The sequence below is a fragment of the Schistocerca piceifrons genome, chromosome 4 (assembly GCF_021461385.2).
Source record: "Schistocerca piceifrons isolate TAMUIC-IGC-003096 chromosome 4, iqSchPice1.1, whole genome shotgun sequence".
NCBI lineage: Eukaryota > Metazoa > Arthropoda > Insecta > Orthoptera > Acrididae > Schistocerca > Schistocerca piceifrons.
In genome coordinates, this window is record NC_060141.1 from 476509042 (window position 1) to 476526117 (window position 17076).

A 17076-nucleotide genomic window follows, 5' to 3' on the forward strand; every position below is an offset into this window, starting at 1 on the left:
TTTCCTTGACGTTGACCTCCATCTGTCCAATGGCCAGCTTCACACATTCGTCCACATCAAACCCACCAACAAGCAACAGTACCTCCATTATGACAGCTGCCACCCATTCCACATCAAATGATCCCTTCCCTACAGCCTAGGTCTTCGTGGCAAACGAATCTGCTCCAGTCCGGAATCCCTGAACCATTACACGAACAACCTGAAAACAGCTTTCGCATCCCGCAACTACCCTCCCAACCTGGTACAGAAGCAAATTACCAGAGCCACTTCCTCATCCCCTCAAACCCAGAACCTCAAACAGAAGAACTCCAAAAGTACCCCACTTGTGACAGGATACTTTCTGGGACTGGATCAGACTCTGAATGTGGCTCTCCAGCAGGGATACGACTTCCTCAAATCCTGCCCTGAAATGAGATCCATCCTTCATGAAATCCTCCCCACTCCAACAAGAGTATCTTTCCACCGTCCACCTAACCTTCGTAACATCTTGGTTCATCCCTATGAAATCCCCAAACCACCTTCCCTACCCTCTGGCTCCTACCCTTGTCACTGCCCCCGGTGTAAAACCTGTCCCATGCACCCTCCCACCACCACCTACTCCAGTCCTGTAACCCGGAAGGTGTCCACGATCAAAGGCAGAGCCACGTGTGAAAGCACCCACATGATTTATCAACTGACCTGCCTACACTGTGAAGCTTTCTATGTGGGAATGACCAGCAACAAACAGTCCATTCGCATGAATGGACACAGGCAGACAGTGTTTGTTGGTAATGAGGATCACCCTGTGGCTAAACATGCCTTGGTGCACGGCCAGCACATCTTGGCACAGCTTGAATTTTGTGTGTGTGTTTGTGTTTGTTTGTGTGTCTATCAACATGCCAACACTTTCGTTTGGTAAGTTACATCATCTTTGTTTTTAGATATATTTAAATAGTTCATTTTATATACCTAAAATTAATATATTCAGTTGAGTTACAGTTACTATCATTGTAAGTCATAAAACTATAGGCCACCACATTGCACCACACTCATATAATTTTGTGCGGGGCACCACTGATGCACGGCTTTATTTACACACAAGAACGGAGTTTAGTCATACCTGTTGAGATCATCCAACACAATCACGTTGTTGCGTTTCAACCTTTTTATGACTGTTTTTAATGAACAGCATCTACACCTTCACTGTGGGTAACAATCATTAGAACTAGTGAAGATAACAGCAAAGTCTGTCTTTGTTTATTCTTGTTTCAAATAGCACTTGATTCATGTGAGCCCTCTGGCTTCATGTAACCTAACTTACTCATTTCACTATCAATGCTTTTTGTTTCCTCAGCAAACACCTCAGATGTGACTGTCACATGAATAATGACAAATGCTTAAATAACAAATGTGATTATGAAAATGTATAGTATAATTGGATAGATAATCCGAGTGGTGGCAGGAGAAAGATTAAAGAAATGTGCAAACTATCAGAGTCAATGGCTCCCCCTCCTGGCAGAAGGGTTGAAGGGGAAGGAAGGGGGATAAAGGAAATGAGATAGTGAGGTTTGGGAAATGAGGACCACTCAGAAAAATCGCCCAGAAGGCCAGGTCAAGGGTACATACCAGTTGGGATAAAAAGGAAGGATTGATTGTTGGGAACTCCACTGGACGAGTTTCAAAAACCTGAGAGCTTAAAGGTGGAAAATAGAACAATAAGCAGGACAGAGATTACTGACAAAATAACATGGAAGAGTTTATAAAAGCAGAAATCTAAGTACATTATACTTGGTAGAGGTGAGGACAGGCAAAAATAGAACAGGTCAGAAAATAAGAGGTACAGAAAAGCAAAAAGGAATGAAGAAAGGAGTAGTTAGTGAAAAGAAATCCTGAGACCAAGGAAATTAAAGAACATAATTAATGTAAATTAAGACCAGTTGAGCAGCAAGAACCAAGGACATTTTTTAATACCAGTCCTCACCTGTGAAGTTCTAAGAAACTCGTGTCTGGGGGAAGAATCCAGAGGGTGTGTGTGGTGAAGCAGGCATTGAGGTCATGACTGTCATTTTGTAGAGCATACTATGCAACAGGATATTGTGTCTTGTCAATATATGCCCTCTGTCTATGTCCATTCATCCTAACTGAACTTAGTGGTAGAACGCCGAACAGTGTTCACACGAGAGCTACCACATGACAGGGGTATCCATTTGATAGTGTGTTTTGCCAATTACAGGGCTGGTTTAGGTGGTGATAGGAGGGTGCATAGGGCAAGTCTTACAGGGGATGGTCACAGTGTTAGGAGGCATAGGGTAGGAAAATGGGGGGTGTGGTGGGCAAAATGTCAGACAGAATGGACCTCATTTCAGGACACCAGTGTAGCAAGTCATAGGCTTGCCAAAGCAGCTGATTAATACATTCAATACCTGAGCATTACTGAGTGGCAAGAGATGTACCCCTTAGCTTATTTTTTGGAGGGGATCAGCAGTACCAGGATTGGATGTGATGGCCTGGGAAATCTGCTTTTGAACTGGGCTGGTGGGGTAATTAGTCCAGTGAAGGCTGAGGTGGAAGTGGTGGTGTACTGCTGTAGAGTCTGCATCCAAACAAATATCTTTGCCTTGAATGCCAAGGATGTATAGGAGGGAATGTTTGGCATGGAAAGGATGGCAACTGTCAAAATATAGGCACTGTTTTTTGGTGATTGGTTTAATTTGAACAGCAAAACTTTGTGACTTATAATTAGGAGTATGAGTTTAGAAATTCAAAAAACTTTAACAGGTCAGTCTCACCCTGATTCCATATGGTAAAGATCTCGTTATTGTATCTAAACCAAACCAGAGACCGAAGGCCTACAAATCCCAGGAAACATTCTTCAAAGTGACACCTGAAAAGATTGGCACAGGAAGGAATCATCCGTGTTCCCATGGCTGTGCTCCCAACTTGTTTGCATGCCTGCCCCTCAGAGGTAAAGTAGTTGTTGCTAAGTATAAAGTTGATTAAGTTGGGCAAGAAGGATGTTGTAGGTCTGGAACCTGGTGGATGCTGGTTGAGGTAATGTTCAGCAGCAGACGGACCATGTACACAGCGTGTGTTGGCATAGAGGGAGGTGGCATCAGAGGTGACAAACAATGTATGTGATGGGTGTGGAGTGGGCACAGATTTCAGATTGAGGAGGGAAGTCTTTGTACTGTAGTCTGGAGGTGTTGATCAACAAAGGCAGATATAAGTTTGGTGGGTGCTTTGAAGCCACCAGCTTTGGGACAGCCAGTACGATTGGGTTTGTGAATCTCAGGAAGAAGGTAAAACGTGGGAGTCTGTGGTTTGGGCAGCATAAGAAGTTCTATGGATTGAATTGGTAAACCTTGTGAGGTTTTAAGGAGGGATGTAGCTCAGTTTATATTGCAGGGATGGGACTTTGGTGGCAGGTGGTGTATGAAGAGGTGTCAAACAGCTGGTACAGACACCCACTTACGAACTCCCATTGTTCAAGTACCACAGCGGTAGATCCCTTGTCTGCTGGGAGGATAATGATGGAGTCATCAATTTTTAGAAAATAAAGAGCCAGAAGTTTTGCAGAGGATAGGTTAGGGTCATGTTGTACAGACATAAGGAAGGCCTGTGAGGCAATGGTGGATGTTAAGAATTCTTGGAATGATTGTAATGAGTTATTTTGAGGTTGTAGTGATGGATCAAGATGGAATTGTGGTTGGAACTGTTCAATGCAGGGTTCAGTCTCAGGCTTGCTTTTCAAAAGGTTTTGGGATTGGTTTGCAAAGTGATATTTCCTGTTGACATTACATGTGAAGGAAAGTAGGTCTTCACCAAGACAGCATTATTAAATACAAATTTAGGGCTGAAAGTGAGACCCTTGGAAAATACAGGTAATTCTGGAGGGAAGAGTACCTTAGATGACTGGCTGAGAATACTGTACTGTTGTGGCTGGTTCTTATGATCATGAATTATCGTTGTTCTGGGAGACAGTGGTGAAGGCTAGGGAATGTTAAGAAGGTTGGCGAGGGAGTTTGTAGAAGAGAAATGGTGGTTGATGCTGTGGTTATTTACGGAGCTATAAAGAGATAGGAAAGGAAACACATGCTGTTGCAGGGTATTAGATGGTAGGATAGCTTTTTGAGGTGAAGTCTGGCCTGTTGTTGCAATTTGAAGTTGGTTTCATGGATGGTACCATCCAAGGACTCATCAGGAACAGATAACTGTATGATTTTGTAGAAATAGAGAAGTCATGTGGAGTGGAAATTGGCAGAAGAGGCATATAGGTCATAGATTAGCCAAGTAAGTATGGTAGTTGCTGTATTTGTAAACTGTCAGTAATCTCTGTCATGCTTCTTGACCTATCTTCCACATTTAAGCTCTCAGGTTTTCAAGTCACGTCCATTGCACCCCAAAAAATCAGTCTTCCCATCTCATCTCGTCCAGTAGAGCTGCCCTTATCCAGAGTTGTGGGCAACTTTCCAAACTCTCAACCGTTTCCTAAGTCTTGCCCGTCCTTTTCGTTCATCCCTCTTCCTTCCCCTTCAACATTTCTGCCAGGAGGAGCTGCTGACTCTGAAAGCTTGCACTTTTCTTTAACCTTTGGATGTGTTTTTTCCTGCTGCTGCTTTTTTTACCTATCCAATTTATGTTACATATTTTCAAAAATTGATTATTTTTGTTGATATAAAGGTGATTGAGTAAGCCTGTGTTGTGATTGCCATGTTTTTTGTTTGTAAAATATATTTATAGAATTTATTAAAGCCAAATTTTCTCCATATCACTCATAATAGATACTGAAAAAGTTTCCAGAATAACATCTTCCAGTCTCAACAGCACCATAAATAAGCTATCTCATAGAACATAATTAATTATGAAGGATGACTACAGTGTGTAAGAAATGTTAACTAATTAGTGTAATAATATTTTACAAAGAAATAACATAATGTGGGTAATATACAGTTGATATTTTCTGCAGTGAAATTCCCCATTTTATTTTAATAATTACAATTAGAAATGTTTCCTACATATCTTCTTGTACACCAAGAATTCATAATGAATATTATTTCTCCTTGTTGCAGACTGATGCGCTCAGATGTCCTGGCATCAGCAATCTTATGTGATGTGAAAGAAACAGTGAAGGAAGCAACAGCAAAATTCAGAGACTGGATGAATAACGGCACACACATCCCTCCCAATCTAAGAGAAGTTGTCTATGTTGCAGGTTGTTATTCAAAATCTGAATATCTTAACATAATAAAAACTCACAAATCTTTTCTCTTTTTAGTAATCAAGCTTGTCTTGCAGAGTAATAATAAGTGTCTTCAAATATAAATCTGTGGTATGTGCACCATTCAGGAGTACATCTTGTATCGGGTACACTGAGATTCGTGACGCAGTGCAGCAACTAGCCACAAACTAGTTTTAGCTTAATTTATTCAAAAAGTACTTTTTGAGTAAAGTAACCAAAAACCAATTGGTGGCTGGTTGCTGTACACCATCAACAATTTGTCACTTCATAGCCATGTTCTCCACCTATGTTTTTGACAATTTTGTTTTGCATTGAGATTGTATTGTATATTTTTTTCTCCTAATAAACGAGCCATGCTCTTTTTGTACTACTGCCTATGTTTCATACGTGTTCCAGCTTAAATTTCTGCAATTTACCTCTTATTTTAGTTTTGTGCAATAATAATGACAAATATTTACATTTAACATGGATAAAAAATCATATGATGTTGCAGTAATATTATAAGATCTCTTTTTTCTGTGACCAGTATGGTGTGATAATTATTTTTACATTATTATAGAAGTGTTATTACTTAGCTTCTGCAGCTGCTTTGCAAACTGTCCAAATTTTAGTTCACTGGAAAGATGAGATGAAACCCCCATTGCACTAACTTCCCATGAAAAGTTCTTCTATACTGCATCGTTGAGCTGCTTAACCCTTTTAGTGCCAAATACGATCTGATCGTGATCCAGATTTTCGGCGAAAAATGCCAGTAACGATCTGATCGTGATGCCTTTCTCATTCATTTTTTCCGCACTTGAAGGCAAAGTTGTTAGTATTTCCTAGCGAATGAGAAAGGCATCGCGATCAGATCGTTACTGGCATTTTTCGCCGAAAATCTGGATAACAATCAGATCGTATTTGGCACTAAAAGGGTTAAGCATCAGATGCAGTATGCATGATGAATTGTCTCAAAAGCCTAAGGCATGACATTTTTTTCTCGAGGCAGAAAGTATGACAGATACTTCAAATTAATTTGTGTGGGGTTGGGGCAGGAGGAGAGCATTGTGTTCATATAAGAAGACTAATGTAGCACTGCAGACGGAATTTGTAATAATTTTTCATATTACATATAGCATTCAGTGGTGTGTTTTTTGACTGTGAACACAATCTCTTCACCTCTTCACCTTCATTTATATTTTGCAAATTATTTTAAAGTATGCAGCAAAGAGTCAGGTGGCAGCCACCAACCGAACAGCAGCAGCAGAGAAGTAACTGATTTTGTGACATTTTACAAGCTCCTAACCGGGAGTGAATTGTGTTCATTACAGTTTGCAGTAAAGTTCAGCAAAGTGTGTCAATAGCATTTGTTTGTCTGTTTAGTGTATAGTTTCCTACCATCTTTAATACGGATAGAGACTGTGATTGCTGTGTACCGATGCACAGCTCCAGGCTGTGTCAGCTTCAGTTACACGGCTCAAGACTGCAGTGGATGGACATGACTGTTGTGAACCAGCTGTGGGGATCCAACAAATGTCTAGCAAGACCTAAGAGTCCACAAATCAGTCTGTACCAGTGGCCAACCCAGTTACTGCTCACATTGAGGTTCACCACTCACCTGTGTTCAGCCCAGTTACTGCTCACATTGAGGTTGACTCCTTATCTGTGGTCAAATGGGAAGCCACCTCAGGGCATGACAAGCTGCAAAAGTCTTCTCAGGGGACCGACTGTAAGGCCTCCCCAGTTAGTCTGACAGACAGGTTTCAGGTGCTATGTGTGACAGACAATGTCCCTCAGCCAGATGCAGTCGCCTGCCCTAACTCATAGAAGCCTCTCAAACTACAAGATCCAGGCAGTCACAGAAGATGGGATTATTGGTAGTTGGGAGCTCCAATGTTACGTGTGTTATGGGTCCCCTGAGGGACATGGCTGCCAAGGAGGAGAAGAAAGCCAGTGTCAAATCGGTGTGCATCCCACCAGATGTGGAACAGATCCTTCCAGGTGCCATGGAGAGCACAGGTTGCAGCCAACTGCAGGTGGTTGCTTATATCAGTACCAATTAAGTGTGTTGCTTTGGATTGGAAGAGATTTTCTCTGATTTTTAGTGGCTATCTGAGGTAATAAAGGCTGATAGCCTTGCTTGTGAGATGAAAGCAGAGTTCACTGTTTGCAGCATAGTCGACAGGCCTGATTGCAGACCTCTAGTACAAAGCCTATTGGAGGGCCTGAATCAAAGGCTCAGTTGGTTCTGTGACCATGTAGGGCTGCAGATTCCTTGACTTGCACCATAGGGTTGTGGGGTTTTGGATTTCGTTAAATAGGTCAGGAGTTCATTATACACAGGAGGTGGCTACATATGTGATCTCTGTGACATGGACTGAGCAGTTTTTAGGTTAGAGGGTCTCAGGGAAACACAGCAAGTTCTTCAATCTCAAAGGGTGCAGGTAAAATATGCAAAGAATGTAGATACAGGAACCATTGGTATACAGTTGTAAATTGTCGTAGCTGTGTTGGGGAAGTACCAGAGCTCCAAGTGCTAATAGAAAGCACTGATGCTCAAATTGTTATAGGCACTGAAAGCTGGCTAAAGCCGGAGATAGGATCAGCCAAAATTTTTGCGAAGAACCTAATGGTGTTCCAAAAGGATAGGCTAAACACAGTTGGTGGTGGCATGTTTATTGCTGTTAAAGGTAGTTTAGCTTGTCACAAAATTAAAGTAGATAATTCCTGTGAGTTGGAATGAGCAGAGGTCATTCTTTGCAACTGGAATAAAATAATAATTGGATCCCAATTCAGAAGATACAATTGCTGAAAGGTTCAAAGAAACTTGAGTTTGATTTCAAACACATACCTGACTCATACAATCATAATTGGTGGTGGCTTAAGTTTATGCTCGATATGTTGACAGAAATACATGTTTAAATCCAGAGGTATGCATAAAACATCATCAAAAATTGTGCTAAATGCATTCTCTGAAAATTATTTTGAGCAATTAGTTCATGAGCCCACTCAAATAGTAAAAAGTTGTGAAAACGTTGTAAGTAGGCTGTTTAGGTTTTTTCATATGGCGACCCTGCCAGGATGAAACTTCCCCTTTGAACAATTATACAGGACTGTCCTTAAACTGACATACAATATTTTTAGCGCAACGCAATCTGACTTTCAAAATTCCCTACAAAAGAATGGCCCTGACTAACATTAAACTATACCTTTCACAAATCACTTACCTCACAAAAATCTTCGCTGCTCAAGCTACTGCAATACAGCGAGCGCCACTACTGCCAGCTAAATAAAAGATTCAAACTATGGAAGGCACTAACTACTGATAGGGATAGTTAGCAAATGAAAGATATTAATAGAGAACGAACAATGTATTTACCTTGATATCATCACAAGTCATAATATATATATCAGTTCATGACAAATTACAAATCTCCGCCATCTCTCTCCCCACATCCACCACTGCTGGCGGCTCACCTCCAACTGCGCAACGCTACGCGCTGTTCACAGCCAGCTGCCTAACACTACAATGGCGAGTATTACAACAATGCAAAGCTGCCACGGACTGCACACAGCACAGCCAGTGATTTTCATACAGAGGTGGCGTTACCAATGAAAAAACCTAAACAGCCTACTTACATATTGGTAACGCCACCTCTATATGAAAATCACTGGCTGTGCTGTGTGCAGTCCGTGGCAGCTTTGCATTGTTGTAATACTCGCCATTGTAGTGTTAGGCAGCTGGCTGTGAACAGCGCGTAGCGTTGCGCAGTTGGAGGTGAGCCGCCAGCAGTGGTGGATGTGGGGAGAGAGATGGCGGAGATTTGTAATTTGTCATGAACTGATATATATATTATGACTTGTGATGATATCAAGGTAAATACATTGTTCGTTCTCTATTAATATCTTTCATTTGCTAACTATCCCTATCAGTAGTTAGTGCCTTCCATAGTTTGAATCTTTTATTTAGCTGGCAGTAGTGGCGCTCGCTGTATTGCAGTAGCTTGAGCAGCGAAGATTTTTGTGAGGTAAGTGATTTGTGAAAGGTATAGTTTAATGTTAGTCAGGGCCATTCTTTTGTAGGGAATTTTGAAAGTCAGATTGCGTTGTGCTAAAAATATTGTATGTCAGTTTAAGGACAGTCCTGTATAATTGTTCAAAGGGGAAGTTTCAACGTGTGTCCTCTTAGCAACAAGTAATCCTGAGCTAATAATAAGCATTAGAATGGATACAGGGATTAGTGAACACAGGGTTGTCATAGTTAGACTAAATACCATAACTCCCAAATCCACCACCACCAAAACAAAAAGAAAAATATATCTATTTAAAAAAAGCAAATAAAAAGTCACTTGACACGTTTCTGAGACACAGTCTCCGCTCTTTCCAAATTAAGAATGTAAGTGTAGACCAGATGTGGATTGAATTCAGAGAAATAGTATTGACAGCAATTGAGAGACGTATACCAAATAAAGTAACAAAAGATGGAGCTGATCCCCCATGGTTCACAAAAAAGGACAGAACACAGCTGCAGAACAATGAAAAAAGTGTGCCAAATTCACACAAATGCAAAATCCCCAAGATTGCCAATCTTTTACAGAAGCTCAAAATTTGGCTTGGACTTCAATGCAAAATGCTTATAATAATTTCCACAATGAAATTCAGTCTTGAAAACTGGCAGAAAATCCAAAGAGAGTTTGGTCATATGTAAAGTATGCTAGTGGTAAGACACAATCACTGCATTCTATGCACGATAACAGTGGAAATACTATCAGTGACAGTGCTGCTAAAACAGAGTTACTAAACACAGCCTTCTGAAATGGTTTCACCACTGAAGATGAAGTAAATGTAACTTAGAAGTAGATATCCTCAGAGTAGCGAAGCAACTTAAACCACTTAATAAAAGCAAATCTTCGAGTCCAGAATGTATACCAGTTAGGTTCCTTTCAGTGTGTGCTGATGCATTAGCTTCATACTTAACAATCGTATACGACCGCTCTCTTGGCAAAAGATCTGTATCCAATGACTGGAAAGGTCACACCAGTATTCAAGAAAGGCAATAGCAGGAATCCACTAAATTACAGCTCTGTATCATTTTGTTCGAACATTGTGAATTACCTCAAAGAGAACAGTCTATTGACATGCAGTCAACAGATTTAGAAGACATTGTTCTTGTGAAATACAACTGGGTCATTACTCACACAAATTGTTGAATGCTGTCGATGGGGGATTTGAAATTGATTCTTTATTTCTAAATTTCAACACCGTACCTCACAAACAACTTGTAATGAGATTACATGCTTATGGAATATTGTCTCAGTTATATGACTGGATTAATGATCTGTCAGGGAGGTCACAGTTCATAATAATTGACAGAAAGTACTCCAATAAGACAGACATGATGTCTTGCATTCTCCAAGGTAGTGTTACGAGCCCTCTGCTGTTCCTTATCTTTATAAACGATGCAGGAAACAATCTGAGCAGCCAGGGTCTGCAGATGATGCTGTCATTTATCATCTAGAAGAGCCATCAGAAGAAGAAAAATTGCAAAACAATATAAAAAAAGATATCTGTACGGTACGAAAATTGGCAAGTGACCCTAAATAATGAAAAGTGTGAGGTCATCCACATGAATACAAAAGGAATCCTTTAACTTCAGTTACACAATAAATCCAATTCAGACACTAAATGCATCAATGTCCACTTAAATACATTTTTAAACCCTAATAAATCATTATACAGAAATGCCACTGTTCCAGTTCTATGTCCAACAGCAACTGAATACTTTGTTTCTTCCCGGGAAGTACAGCAATGAACCAGTGAGAATCACATCATGTTACTGAGCTCAGGTAAAACAGAATACACAGTCAATGCATGATTGCTAGAAGTATATTGTGAAATCAATTACAGCAGATGCGGAGTAGATGACTAGAGATAGACATTGCCATTTGGTTCAGTAATGTCAACATAAAAAAATAACAATTGTTGGGTTCAAATTAATGATATGAATATAATAGAGGGAAACATTCCACGTGGGAAAAATATATCTAAAAACAAAGATGATGTGACTTACCCAATGAAAGCGCTGGCAGGTCGATAGACACACAAACAAACACAAACATACACACAAAATTCAAGCTTTCGCAACCAACGATTTCTTCATCAGGAAAGAGGGAAGGAGAGGGAAAGACGAAAGGATGTGGGTTTTAAGGGAGAGGGTAAGGAGCCATTCCAATCCCAGGAGCGGTAAGACTTACCTTAGGGGGGAAAAAAGGACAGGTACATACTTGCACGCGCACACACACACACACACATATCCATCCGCACATACACAGACGCAAGCAGACATTTGTAGTTACAGTTTTTTCCCCCTAAGGTAAGTCTTTCCGCTCCCGGGGTTGGAATGGCTCCTTACCCTCTCCCTTAAAACCCACATCCTTTCGTCTTTCCCTCTCCTTCCCTTTTTCCTTATGAAGCAACCATTGGTTGTGAAAGCTTGAATTTTGTGTGTATGTTTGTGTTTGTTTGTGTGTCTATCGACCTGCCAGAGCTTTCGTTGGGTAAGTCACATCTCTTTGTTTTTAGATATAAAAAAATAATAAATGTGATAGCTGAATCTCTCGCATAAATATGGCTGCACTATACAACTCACTTCAAACAAGAAACATAACTCAAAATAATACCTCATAAGATAACCATTGTTTGTCAAAAAATGATACCATGTGTTGACTCCATTGTTGCTCCAAGAATTGTAAAGAGGCTCTGTCTCACCATGCATAATACTGGTCTTTATAGAAGATAGACTTTTTTGCCTTGGGAATTTCTTAGTAAAGATGTTGATTTCTTTCAATCCTAGTGATCGAGTCTTGCACTTCCGTGCGTATGTCATCTTTCTTCCTTCTGTATATTGAACCACAAATAAATCTCTGCTAGCATATAAAATGTGCATGTGATTCACTAATAGATAATGTTACTTTATTTTTGTCTAGGGATAAAATATGGTGGTGTAAAGGAATGGCAATATTGTTGGCACAAATACAACAGTACTGGAGTGCCAAGTGAGAGAAAGCTGCTGCTAAAGGCCCTAGGTGTCGCATCAGATCCATGGATTTTACAAAGGTATTTGTCTTAATGGTTGATTTTTCCATGCAACTGAATTCCAGTAAATTAAACCAATTATAAATAGTTCTGTCACTTCTACTCTAGTCAGCAGCTCAGTCACAAATACATGACATTTGCAACCAAGAAATTTTTTAATTTGTTAGCAACCAGTATGAGCTTCCTGACTAATTATTCAGCCTGGATTGTTGCTCAATTTACACCATAAAGCTTTATAATCATTATTCTGACCCTTACATCAGCTGATGAGGATAGGGATAAGAAATTTCTGCATTATAATGTTTCTCACATTCATGAATAGTTTTGCTATCATTGTAAGGAAATAATTTTCAATGCCGTGTGACTGTAGAAAAAACACACACGTACACGAGAGAGAGAGAGAGAGAGAGAGAGAGAGAGAGAGAGAGAGAGAGGGGCTGATTTAATGTACTTTTATCAGTACTATGGGCCTTTAGTCAGTTTTTTTTATGATTACTCTGGATCATCACTGTAGTCTAGAGGTAGCAACATTGACCACCTGATCCTTAGTTCCACATTTCATCCCAGCCACTGCTTAGATTGAATCAAAATCATCAGCTATGGTAGTCAAAGATTTTGGTATGAGTCTTTCTCTTTTTTCAAAAAGCTTGTCAAAAGAGAGCAGAGGAGCAGGCACCTTCTTGTCCTTCAGTTATAGGTGGAAGATTCATCAGTAATCAATAGCATGAGGATGCAGAAGGCAGTGGAAACCACTGCATTAAAGACACATTAAGTGTATCCACAAGAAATGCAGTCTGTAATTGAAAAAATGTTGTCTTGACACTGACAGAAGTTTGTGGCTTAGTTCCACATTCAAATTTCTGGGAAGGAATTGCGAAGTAGGTGGTGACCATGAAAAAAGATTGAAAAAACCAATGAAAGGGTAACATTCTGTGAGTCAGAACATGGAAAGGCATTCGTATGAATGTGAGAAGCATGCTAGGGAATCTAGTTCCATCTAGGTGCAATAGAAGTGAAAAAAAGATAAGCATTCCTGGGTAAATGAACATAATTTCAACAGCAGAAGACAGGAGTAGGATTCATTGTAAATAGTACAGTAGGATACAGAATGAGTTATTGTGAATGGTTCAGACTTAAGATTATCATCATCGAAACTGAAACCAAACCAGTGCTAATAGCTACAGTTCAGATATACATGCCGACATCACAAACCGATTATGACGAGATATACAATATGAGGGAACTGAGTAGGTCATTAGTAACTCATGAAAGATTGAAATGGTATGGTACAAGATGAAATGGAAAGTACAGTTATGGAAGAATATGTGCTTGGAAGTAAAAACGAGACCGGAAACACTTTTTGAGTTCTGCAATAAATTTCAGCTAGAAAATCAGATACAGTAAAAGTCCAATATAATGCAACAGTCAGGGGACATTCTTTACTCCTGTATTACAGTTTAACCACAGTAATCTGAGAGTTAGTTATGCAATAATAAACTACACATGGAAAGTTTGGAAAAGAAAATAATGAGATGTTGTACTGTACCTACTATTTATTGGACAGCATTGAAATTTAAAGAACATTATAAGTGTAACATTTATAAAGCATACCAAAAACAGCAATTAGATAAACTTCACTCAAACTGCTACCAAACAGTGTTGCTACAGTAGTTCCACATAAATTGTTGTATTGCACTATGATATCTAAAATACATGACTATCTACAGCGTGCTCCGCACACTATTTTTCTTTCATTTTTCCACCAATTTGAAGCAGTCTGTTAGCTTTTTTGCCCATTTCACACTTCTCCTTTTGTGTGTGTTTTATTATGTTCTTCATGTGCAAAATCTGAATGTGGCTGGGTTCACTTTGCCTTTTCATGCATGTAATCACTTTATTTGTATGATCCAGTCTTCCCACATGAACTGTGAAAATCTTATATACTTTCTTCTTCTTCTTCTTCTTCTTCTTCTTCTTCTTTGACTGCTGATTGGTTACAAAACATAAATGTGATTAACCATTATCTTTCATTTAAAATGTGATGTAATTTTTTATGTACATGTTAGCCATCCCCCTGTCTCTGTCTCACATTCACCATAAGTGGAACACATTATTATTTGAATAGAATATTACCCTGTAAAATTTGTTGTCCTAATATGAGAGAGAGTTTTCACATTTCCTGTTCACAGATTCTTGATCCAGTCACTGGATCGTAATCTTGTTAGACCACAAGACATCAAGGTCGTTCTGGCAGTAGTTGCTGCCAACCCTGAAGGAAGGCTTCTAGCATGGCGCCATCTCAAGGCACACTGGGATCTCATGAGAGCTACATTTGGCAATGGCACATTCACATTAGGCAGCCTAATATCGGCAGTGACTTCACATTTTGCAACGGAGTATGACTATCAAGAGGTGAGAAAAACTTCAGCACTCTTAATCAAATTCTATGCAGACAACGGCAAAGATAATATCTGAGTTCACTGTATAACTTGCTCATACAGAAACAAACGGCTCCATATGCAGAAATAGTGCATTATCCCAAACTTCAACTGATATTACACACATTACATTATGTAATAAAGTCAATGCAATTAGGAAGTTCAGTAGTAAATGAACAATAATAATACATAGTTTTTGTATTCAGCCAGAATGATCTCAATTGTTTTCGTTCCATTATAGTCTTCACCTAGATGCATTTTCTAAAATGATAATTATGATCCACAGGTCATTGGTGTTGCAGCAAATCTTTCTTCAAATACCTTTTCACATTAATTTCTTTTATTAATTGATGTTGAAAATTATATGCATGTTAGAATGTGTTGTTGACAATTCTGCACATCTCATATTGGTTACATCCACTGTCCATGACATCTCACAAAGATGCATCTGCCAAAACTGGCACCATAACTAAGAGAATAGATAAAATTGGCTGATTTAGTGACTAATCTAATTTTATAATTTACAGACTTTTTGGCATTCATAATATGTTGTTTTTTATAAGCATTCAGTGATAAATCATCATTATAAAATTTGCTTCATAATATTCATGTATGATTTTTGTGAGATATTAATTTGACTTCTGTTTACCTCATGGGTGAATCTGTCTATACAGTGTGTGAATTTTATGTAAGAACAACAGGAAAATTACTACTTGACAGCATTGTTTCCCAAAGCTTCTCAAAATGATGCACAAGATCCAATATTATCTATTAAAGTCTATAGTATGACAAAACTGGCTAAGATTGGCAGACTCATACTCAAAAATAGTAAAGCCACTCTTCTCTCAGTTTTGATTCATTCTCTTTTCCCTTCTCTCTGAGCGACACCACTTTCTCTTCACTTACAGCCATTAACTGTGTTTTATCATGTACCCTCTGTGATTCTCTCTTCCATTCCCCTCTCTCATGCCTGTTGCTGCTATCATTTGTAATTAAAACCTATCTTTCCACAATTTCTGTTTATTGTTGTACTTACCACTTATTATTATTATTATTATTATTATTATTATTATTATCATCTAGTATTTTGCCTATTGGCAGGTCCATGTCTTCGTATGGAGAATTTTTGGTTCCACTGTTCCCTGTCTTTAGCTTCTTCCTTCAGTCTGTTGTATCTCCTTCCATCTTTCATGTCGTCCAGATGTTGAATTCTTCTTCTTCTTCTTCTTCTTCTTCCTCGTCCTGCGTTTCCTCTGAGTTTCCCATCGATGACATCATGTATGAGTCCCTTGTGTCTAAGTGCATGTCCAACCCAGTTGGCCTCTCTCTGAAGAATTGTACACAGAATACTTCTCTTCTCTCCTACTCTTCGCAGTACGTCATCAGTACATATTCGATCTGTCCACTTGATCTTTCCCATTCTCCTCCAGCACCACATTTTAAAGCTCTCTAAGTATTTTTTTTTCCTTCTTTCTCATGGTCCATGTCTCTGCTCCATACAGTGCAATGCTCCAAATGTAGCACTTTTATCAGTTTTTTCCTCAATGCCAAACTCAACTAGCTGGTCAGCAGAATCCTCTTCTTGTTGAAAACCGCTTTGGCCATGGCGATTCTTGCTTGAATTTCATTGGTGATAAAACTTCCCAGGTACTTGAACTGATTCACATTTTCCAGTTCCCGAATGTCAACAGTTATCTTCAAGTGTTTCTCATGTTTTGATATGCGCATCACTTTTGATTTTTCGATGTTGATTTCCATGCCATATTTTCTTCCCGTTTCCACCAAATTGTTCATGTGCTGCAGCTTGCCAGGTTAAATAAATCAAAAAATAAATAAATCACTAAATAAATAGATAAAATATGTATCAACAAAAATAATCAATGTTTGAAAATATAACATAGATAAATAAAAAATCTATTCGCCAAATTCCAGCAGGAGAAAACACAATTAAAAGATACAGAAATACACAAACTTGGGGAACCAGTGGCTCCGTCTTGGGGAGAAGGGTTGAAGGTTCTCGCACACTCATTACATCTTCTTTGCTTTTGTCTGTTCTCATGAATTTCCTTGAATTTTTGTACATTTTTCAATTTTTCCAGTCTTTAACTTTGCAGCTGTTATTTTCTTTTTCTCTCATTTTCCTTCCTTTGTTTCGTTCTCACCACTGTCACCAACCCTCACATATTGTACTTGGTCCTTTAGAAAACATGCTTTGCATCACCTCAGCTAAGGCCCCATATTCTGTTTTTTTGAAACCTGCTTGTCCCTGTGAGTTACCTCAAAAGCTTACCTTTGAAAGCCCCTATTTCTGGATGTAATCCCACTCTTCAGCAGCCCTTGTTACAG

At 39.2% G+C, this 17076-nt stretch overlaps 1 protein-coding gene across 3 annotated transcripts in view; it reads left to right on the plus strand.

Moving 5' to 3' along the window:
- The window catches only part of LOC124794765 (glutamyl aminopeptidase-like), a 278588-nt gene that overhangs the window by 236632 nt on the left and 24880 nt on the right, over window positions 1-17076 (plus strand). For all 3 annotated transcript variants that reach the window (XM_047258386.1, XM_047258385.1, XM_047258387.1), the window contains 3 exons: window positions 5049-5191; window positions 12184-12313; window positions 14482-14704. In XM_047258386.1, the coding sequence (XP_047114342.1) occupies window positions 5049-5191; window positions 12184-12313; window positions 14482-14704 (496 nt within the window). The remainder of the gene's footprint in view (window positions 1-5048; window positions 5192-12183; window positions 12314-14481; window positions 14705-17076) is intronic.